Below are 8,848 nucleotides of genomic sequence, written 5' to 3'. Positions count from 1 at the left end.
AAAAAAAAAAAGCAATGACTGGTTGGTAAAAGGAGTTTCACAAATGCAGAAGCTAGCTGGGTATGGTGGCACATACCTATAATCCTAACACTCTGGGAGGCTGTGGCGGGAGGATCGAAAGTTCTAGCCTGGGCCAGGCAACTTAGTGATGCCTTGTCTCAAAATGAAAAATAAAGGGCTGGGGATATAGCTCATCCCAGGGTAAAGGTCTGGGGATGTAGCTCATCTCAGGGTAAAGGTCCTCGGTTCAATTCCCAACGTAAAAAAAAGGAAGAGCCAGGACATGGCTGACTGAGGGAGCAACAGGAAGTGGAAAGGTAATGTACCACACATGGGTCACTCATCTAACCAGTTTAAAAAGGAAGGGCAGCTGGGCGTGGCATGCACCTTTAATCCCAGCACTTGAGAGGCTGAGGCAGGAGGATCATAGCAAGGTCAAGCCCAGCCCAATCTACAAAGTGAGACCCTATCCCCCAAAAAACAACAAAAATAAAAAACAGCCCAAAAAAGGAAGGGCTCTGCTTAGAGGAAAGACTGAAGGAGAATACACTTTCAAGATCCCTGAGCATATTTTCAGAATGAAGGGCAAGATCTAGGAAAGAAGGCATGGGTGAAAACAGCAAAGAAAGGAAGGTGCAAATCCATGAAAGAGGCCTGCTGTGTGGAATACTGAAAAATAAGCTTCAAATGAAGAAAGGTGGGGAGAGGAAGGAGGTACAAGTGAAGATAACTTCTGACGGGGGCAAGGAGGCCACAGAGTCCCTGACTCCTTGTGAAGATTTTTTTAAAAGTTCGAGACAGGGTCTAAAGCGTGCGGGCTGGGTCTGAATCTCTGATCTTCTTGCCTGAGCCTCCCAGAGTGCTGGGATTACAAGTGTGTGCCATCAGGCCCAGGCTAAAATATTTATTCAAATATTATGAAGTGGCTGATAAATTACTAAATTTGATAAACCAATTACTCAAAGACTAGGTAATTTAATTATTATAAAAATATTGTGAGGTGCTCGGTATGATAGTGCACACCTATAATCTCAGCACTCAGGAGGCTGAGGCAGGAGGATCTTGAGTTCCAGGCCAGCTTGGAGCAGAGAGTTCCAGGTCAACCTAGGCTATACAGTGAGACGCTATCAGAAAAATATTGTGAAAATAATAAAAATATTTAAAAGTTATCAGATACTATTTGATAAGCACTGTGCTAAGTGCTTTACATGAATTATTTCATTAAATCATCATACCAACCTCGTGAGACTAGATCAGTGTTTTTCAACACTGGCAGCACATCTGAATTGTCTCCAGAGTTTCTAAAAAAGATATCAAGGTCCAATCTGGGTGTGGTGGCACACACCTGTAATCCCAGCTCTCGGGAGGCTGAGGCACAAGGATCACTGTGAGTTCAAAGCCAGCGTGAACTACACAGCAAGAACCTGTCCCAAAAGACACCAAAAAAGAAAAAAAAAAATACAAGGGTGCAGGCCCCACTCCCAGAGATTCTGACGTTGTTGATCTAGGGCAGTGGTGGCAAATCTATGGCAAACGTGACACAGCGGGCTATTTGTATCACTGAAAGCTCTAAAAGGTTCGTCACCACTGATAGGTTAAGCCTCAGCATCAGTAAGTCTTAGAAGTTCCCCATGTGAATCTGATGATTTCAATTTCCAACCAGTCAAGGCTGAGAACCACTGGACCGAGCCACCTGCTGACTGACCAGAATGGAGTGGTGGACAGCTTGAAGCAGGGCTGAAGGGCTGCTGAGCAGTGCAGAGGGCCAAGCTGAGGTTCGAGACCAGGTATCAGTAATCCTAAACCCCAAGGTTATGGGAGTCTCCAAAGGGCTCAACAGTCTTGGGTTTCAGTGCAAACAAAGCAGACCGCCGGACTGATCCTGATGTAGTCTGGCAGGTGGAGGCAGCAAGATGACCAAAAGGAGGAGCTGGGGCACCTCAATCTAAGGATGAGGGCTTAGGGCTAATTTCCAGCTCACAGGAAATGCAGAGACCAAACAAACATGAGGGCTGGGAGAAGTGGGGAAGCAGGACCGGCTCAAAGGTCTGGAGTCTGTGGGAACAGAACAGGAAGGGAAAGGAAGGAAACTGGCAAGCGGGTCTCAGAATCTGCACAGCTCATGGTGACACAAGAGCAGGGTAGGGGCACAGAAGTGGGGTCTGAAACGATGACAGATGTGGAAGGAACACACATCCTCAAGGCTAGATGGTCCTGGGAAGCCTCCTCCGCTGGGGCCTTTGCAAACACTATCAGTAACCCACGTGTCCTTCGGCGGGCGAGCGCTTTAACGTACTGTGGCCCGGCTGCACCACAGAATACCGTGAAACAGTACAAAAGAACAAACTTGATACACAACTTGAATAAAACCTCTAGAGAATTATGCTGGGTAGAAAAACCAACCCCAAAGGTTACGTACTATGTGATTTCATTCATTTAACATTCTTGGAAGTATAAAATTACCCAAATGGAGAGGAGGTTACCTGCTGCCATGAATTAAGAAGAGTGGGGAGCTTAGGGGTAGATGGGAAGTGCGGCCAGTGCTAAAAAGGCAACAGAAAGGTTCTGTACCTTTTTTTTTTTTTTTTAACATTTTCTTTCTTTTTGGATTTTTCAGCCATGGCCTCGCTAAGCAGCACAGGCTGGCTTCAAACTTGTCATCCTCCTCCCTCAGGCTCCCAAGTGCTGGGATTACAGGCTCTGTTCTGTATTCTGACCGTATCGGCGTCAACATCCTGACTGTGCTATTGTGCTACAGTTTCGTGAGATGTCACCACTCAGTGAAACAAGGTGAAAGGCACCTGGATTATTTCTCACAACTGCACGTGCATCTGTGATTACCTGAACACAAAACAAAACAAACCTCAATCAAAAACTGAACCCTAATCTACTCTCCCCCCTTACTATATGCCATTCCTTTGCACATACCATATGTACAGCCAGATTGGACTTCATTTTTCCAGAGAGGGTAAAATGCCCCTTGCCTCTTTAAAGCCATATGCAGTGGAGCAGTCTTACGTTAGGTGTTTATAAAGTCAGCACATTAGATAAAATTTGCATATATCCAAAATGATCCTAGAACAGTGGTGGCGAACCTATGGCACGAGGGCCGAGCCACTGTCTGTGAGCATCGAGAGCTCTAAAAGGCTCACCATCACCTAGAACATCGCTTATGAGGGTGTTACATCAGAGACCAACGTGTCAGCTCTCATGAAGCCCCAGATGGCCACCCCTCCCCATTCTGGACTGTAACAGTGACCGCTTCTGCAGCTGAACATGAAGTAGGTGGGTTGTATTCAGGGCCCATATTTTAGGAAAATTTTCTTTGAACACCACAATCCCACTTTACAAGCTTGGATGCTAATACAAAAACAGAGGACAGCTTTAGAAAAGCATGTTCATGTCTCCCATCTCTCACAGGCATAGGTTCACTGAGTAGAAAGAAGGGGAGAATGGCTTGACGCCCAGCCCTCCACATGCGTATGGTTGAATTTATATGATGCAATTCTACTACTACCCATATCATACAGCAGTGAAATTAATTTCTTTACCTAACTGCTTCCAACTAGACTGTGATAATGCCCCGCCCCCCATCCTCAGAGCCTAATACACTGCATGGTACAGGGCAGATGTCACTAAATGCTTACTGAATGAATGAATCAAGGTATAGGCTCCCACATCCTGACTAAAATATGAAAACTGCCTCGCCATACAGCACAAGCAGTATAGTTCTGTTTGCAGGTTCACTTTTCTCGTGGGAGATACCCCTCTGGGCCTAGGCGAAGTACTGTAAGTAACTGCAGTATTTGCCGATTGTCTCCAGCCCTGTTTTCACAGTCAAGGGCCCGGCTTGTAGCTCACTGGTGGGGGAGTTTCCTAATGAGAACTGTACCTTTGCCGGTTTCGCAGAGGAGCCTTTTAACATTTATCTAAGCTCTTGACCTCATAAAACATTATCTTGAGAATAACTCACTGGGAAGAGCTAACAATATATTTTAAGGAATGCACTAAAAATGTGAAGAAATTCTAGTAAAGTCAGAAAAAGTATTTGAGAAAATATTTGAAAGGAATTACTTTTCATAAGTGAGACTGGCTATTTTCCAATTCGTGTCACCTTGGTTTTACATCAGTGTGATCTTTTATGTGTACATGCATATGTACATGTGTGTGATTTCTATTTAACATGGGAAAAAAGGAAGTAGTGAATTAACTTACCTTTACTGCATTGCCACCACCTTTGGGGCCTTGAGCCTTCTTGTCAGCACTGTCACTTCCAGAGGCTGCTCCCCCTTTAGAGAAGAGGTAACAAGTAGTCAGGAAATTGTACCTTGACATTTACAGCAAGGTCCAACACACAGCGTAAGTGGATATGAGTCATAGCATCAAGCTTCAAAAAGGAACTCTGCCAGATACTTCACTACAGCAAGCTAAATGAATGTGTGACTCATACCTCAAAACAGGAAATCCGTGTCCTATGTAAACACTTCATGGAAAATGGATCTATAAATGAGTGTGCTAATGGATGAGTTCAAGCTCCAGAAGCCAGGGCCAGATTTTTCTGGACCCAATTTCAAATCATGCCTCCTAAGAGCAAACCCATAAGCTCTTGTAAGACTTCTAATATGTATTACCACTATGGATTCACTATGCAGTCACAAGTTGAATAAGTACAATCTCCAAGAATATGTTAAACAGATTTGGCTAAAGAATATATTCATTTCCAAATTCCCAGTCTACTGCGTTACCTGCTGAAGTCTTTCTAAGAAGAGGCATTGGTACTCAGATTAATAACCACTGGTAGCATCTTACATTTCACTCCTGTGTCATTTTACTCCTGTTAACTTCTGTGTCAGAAGCAGCATACTGTTAGACAGGCTGATGCTCCTAGGAACTATAGCTGGGTCAAGTGTTCCTAAATAAGGACTAAGGTCCAGGCATTGGGGATACTGAGAAGCAAGGAACAAGCCATGGGAACTCACATTCTAGTGAGGAAGACATCACTTCTGGAGAATGTAGCAGGTGCAGAGAAGGTTAAAGCACAGAGGGCTATGGAGGCAGAGGGGACATTTTAACCAGCCAGGCAAGGTTTCCTGGCTGTCCAGGAGCTGGCTAGTTAAAGGCAAGAAGACACTCTAGGCTGGGAGAAATAGCATGAGTAGAAAATTGTAAGATGAAGCCAATTTTGGGGTGAAAGTGCCATCAGATGAACCTGCTAGGGGAGGGAGCTGAGGGTCAAGACACAAGATTTTTGGATCCCCAAACTTGTTTTGTTTTTTGTAGTGCTGAGGATTGAACCCAGGACCTCATGTTTGGCAAGCATTTTATCACAGAACTACACCCCCAGCCTGAAACTTGGAATTTATCTTAGAAGTAATAAGAAGCCAGGGAAGCCGGGTGTGGTGGCGCCCACCTGTAATCCCAGCACTGGGGAGGCTGGGGCAGGAGGATTGCTGTGAGTTTGAGACCAGCCTGGGCTACAAAGTGAGCTCAAAGCCAGCCTGAGCTGCATAGCGAGACTCTATTTTACTTGTCTTAGTACAGGTTAAGTATCCCTAATCTGAAAATCTGAAATCCCTTTTGGATTTTGAGCTTAGACACTCAACTGTAAAGTCTATACAAATATCCCCAGATTCAAATAACTCTCAAATCTGAAATACTTTTGTCCCAAGCATTTTGGATAAAGTATATTCAATCTGTATCTCCAATGCTTAGAACAGTGCCCAGCATAAAACAGGTGCTCAATAAATGTTCAATTCAACAGAAAACCCAAAAATACCGACCATTAAAACTCTAAAGAAAATGTTACTGCCAAGAGTTTTTATTAAGCCAAGCTATTATCTGGGTTTGCTGCACATACACTTTTTTTTTTTTTTTCAGTACGGTGGATTGAGCCTAGGGCCTCCAGCACGTTAGGCAAGTGCTCTACCACTGAGCTACATCCCATCTTTTATTTTTTGAGACAGGGTCTTGCTAAGTTGCCCAGGCTGGCTTTGAATTTATAATCTTCCTGCCTCGATCTCCTGAGTAGCTGGGACTAGGGGTGTGCACCACTGTGCCCAGCTGTACTCACTCTTGAAAGCTGACACCTTACAGCGTCCCATCTTCTCCCCTCTGAGTCACTGTCTTCTAACTTGCACCTCACTCTGTGATTTACTCAGGACTCGCATATCTACTTTAGGCTTTCTCTCCACCCTCAATTCTGCCAGCATCTTGGGCGACCCCGCCACCCAAGTTCAGGAGTCTCATCCAACAACTTAATTCCAGTTTGCACCCAAATACCCATGTTCTCTATTGCAGGCCTCCTGTCTCAGAGGCACATGACAGAACTGTGCCACTCAGAAGTAGTGTTCAGTTCCTGCCCACAACCTCTTCTTCTGGCTTTCTCCTGCCTCATCCTCACAACCCTGGTTCTTTGACTTCATAGAGCACCACTGCCACCGCTAAGTCCTCTTATCCTGTTAAGTTCCCGATCCAACTTCTGTCCCAGTCTGGACCATGCTTGCACATTTGAACTGCATCCCCACTAGACCCTTAATTTCTTTGTGTTGCTATCCTATTATACCTGCTCAACACAACCCCAACCCTGGCTCTAGTTGCACCTAGGTCCTTTCAATTCTATATTGTACAGTTGCAAGGTGCTAGGTAAATTGTGACTGTGCAGATTATGTCTTCTACAAATTCATGGCCTTCAAGCTGTCAGGGTTCTAGCCCTGAAGGCAATTTCGGAATTTGTGTTTCATTCCGTCTTCCATCACCATATTCCAAACCTTTGCCACTCTCAAGACCCCTACTGAGTCCCTGGCCCCTCAGTCTTTTAAAAAAAGAAACGTGCCTTCATTTCATTAAAAAGTTGGGGTCAACAAGCACAATCTCCCAAACTTCGCCCCTCCCTCCCTTCTGGCTGCAGTACTTACAACCAAGGGTACGCTGTCTCTTTCTCTATGAGGAACATAAAACTCCTATTCAAAAGTCAGACGCTCCGCCTCGCTCCTGGGCTCCCATTTTCTCCAAAACCCTACTCTTCTGTACCTCGGCCTCTCTTACTCTACTGGATCCTCTACCTCTGCCTCACTCGCACGTTTTCCTGCTCAGAAGAAACAAAATATTTCTCCTAATGCTTCGTCGTCTTCTACCTGTCATCCCATTCTCAAGCCTTTTCAGTTGAAACTTCCCAGAGAAGTCCACCGGGACTGTCTCCAACTCACCACCTCCCAGCCAGTCCTCTAGGCACTGCAGTCTGGCTCCTGTCCTTCTGAGGCTTTTGCCTAAGGCCACCTCTAATTTGAAACTCTAAACAGTACTGTTTTTCAGTCCTCGTATTTGGTTGCTCTGTTGTGCTGGACAGTTCTTTAAAACTTTCTGGTTTCATTCCACTGCATTCCCTTTATCTTCCTCTCCCCCGGGTTCCACACTATGACTTTTAGTTTAGGCCACCACCTCCTCTCACCAGGACCACTGCACCAGTCTCCTTGCAGGTCGTCCCGACCCGTAGGCAAACTTCGTAGCGTCATGTATAACTGGTTTTGTTTTGGGCTTTTGTTCCACCAACAGTACACCGCACAAATCATGCCGTTTTTCATCCCAGCGCCCTTGCTGCTGCATCCTGTGGGGAATGCTCCGCCCTGCCTCCACTGCCCATCTTGGCACTCATCTCTACAGAGTCTTCCCTTCCCAGTCCCTCGGCTAGACGAAGCACTTCCTCGGTTTCCAGAATACTATCTCAGCACTGCATTTAACACAGTACTTTACGGTTACTATGCTTCTACCCCACTACTTCGGGGGCTCCAAGATGTCTCTTCACAGCCTAGGAACCGCGTGGCAGCCCCACCCACATCATCGCCTCAGAGGAACGAGCCTTATGAGGACGGTCCCGGCACCGTACCCCAATGTGTTCCCCCACCGGCAAGTAGCACTTGTTCTTTCTAAGCCTCACCGGAGCGCTAGACGTAATGGACGACAGCCCCGCAGGGTGACTGGCCACCTGCTGCCTCCGTCTAGGACCCTGACAGTCGCCTGCCTGCTCCTTCCCCAGGCTTCACCCACCCCCACTGTCCCTGATTGTTTCGGTAGCTCTACCTTTCCCTCCTTTTCCAGAACCACTTTTTCCTTTGGGCGGCATCCTCGGAATTCACCGTTGAACTCTCAACTACGGTTCCGGGAGCCGTAAAAAGGCCCCCTCAGGCCCCACGAGGGCGTCCTGAGCAGTGCCTGAAAGCAACGAAGCTTTCTTCTCGCGGCTCCGAAGCAGGCACAGCCTGGGGCACACCCAGTTCTTTAGCTCTTGGACCAATCGGGCTGAAGGTGTTTGCCGGCTAAGAAGCTGGAACTGGGGTCGAGGGGCGGAGACAAGGGCGGGGTTTCGGCGAGAAAGACCGCCTCTGCGTTTTTTAAATCTACGTTTTGTTTTTTGAGGTATATGCTTCAGGCTGGCCCTGAACTCACTATGTAGCCCAGGCTGCCCTTAAACTCTCAGGGATCAGCCTGCCTCAGCCTCCCGAGTGCTGGGATTACAGGCGTGTAGCACCGTTACCTCTGTGCGCCTTATTTGTTTCGACACCCTATTTACAGCAGCTTCCTCGCACCTCTTATCCCCAACCCCCACTCCCTTCACGCGTGCGCAGTGAAAGCCCTGCGCCTCTGCAGTCCCTAGGCGCTGGTTCTAGCCAATCCTGGGGCCCCAGACAAAGGGATAAGTAGGAAGAGGCATAGACCCCGACGCCCCTGCCTTTCCACGCAAGCCTGCCCTCCCTGGCTGTTTTTCGTTTTTAAATTTTATATTGCAGCTGTAGCTGGTTGACTTTAAAAGGTAGTTTTTTTTTAAAAGGCTATCACCTCTCTTCCTGTTGTA

The 8,848-nt window shown here is 46.7% G+C and overlaps 1 protein-coding gene across 1 annotated transcript in view; it reads right to left on the bottom strand.

Annotated features, from left to right (window-relative positions):
* The window catches only part of Pin4 (peptidylprolyl cis/trans isomerase, NIMA-interacting 4), a 13,755-nt gene extending 5,569 nt beyond the window's left edge, over window positions 1-8,186 (bottom strand). The window contains exons 1-2 of the mRNA XM_005401685.2: window positions 8,077-8,186; window positions 4,216-4,289 (exon numbers count right to left, since the gene is read on the bottom strand). Coding sequence (XP_005401742.1) covers window positions 4,216-4,289; window positions 8,077-8,119 — 117 coding nt within the window. The 5' untranslated portion in view covers window positions 8,120-8,186. The remainder of the gene's footprint in view (window positions 1-4,215; window positions 4,290-8,076) is intronic.
* Between the last annotated feature and the right edge of the window lie 662 nt (window positions 8,187-8,848).

The sequence above is a fragment of the Chinchilla lanigera genome, unplaced genomic scaffold, assembly GCF_000276665.1.
Source record: "Chinchilla lanigera isolate Chin_1 unplaced genomic scaffold, ChiLan1.0 scaffold00074, whole genome shotgun sequence".
NCBI classification, from domain to species: Eukaryota; Metazoa; Chordata; class Mammalia; order Rodentia; family Chinchillidae; genus Chinchilla; species Chinchilla lanigera.
Note: the sequence above shows the minus strand (reverse complement) of the source record. Positions and strands in the feature narration are given on the sequence as shown.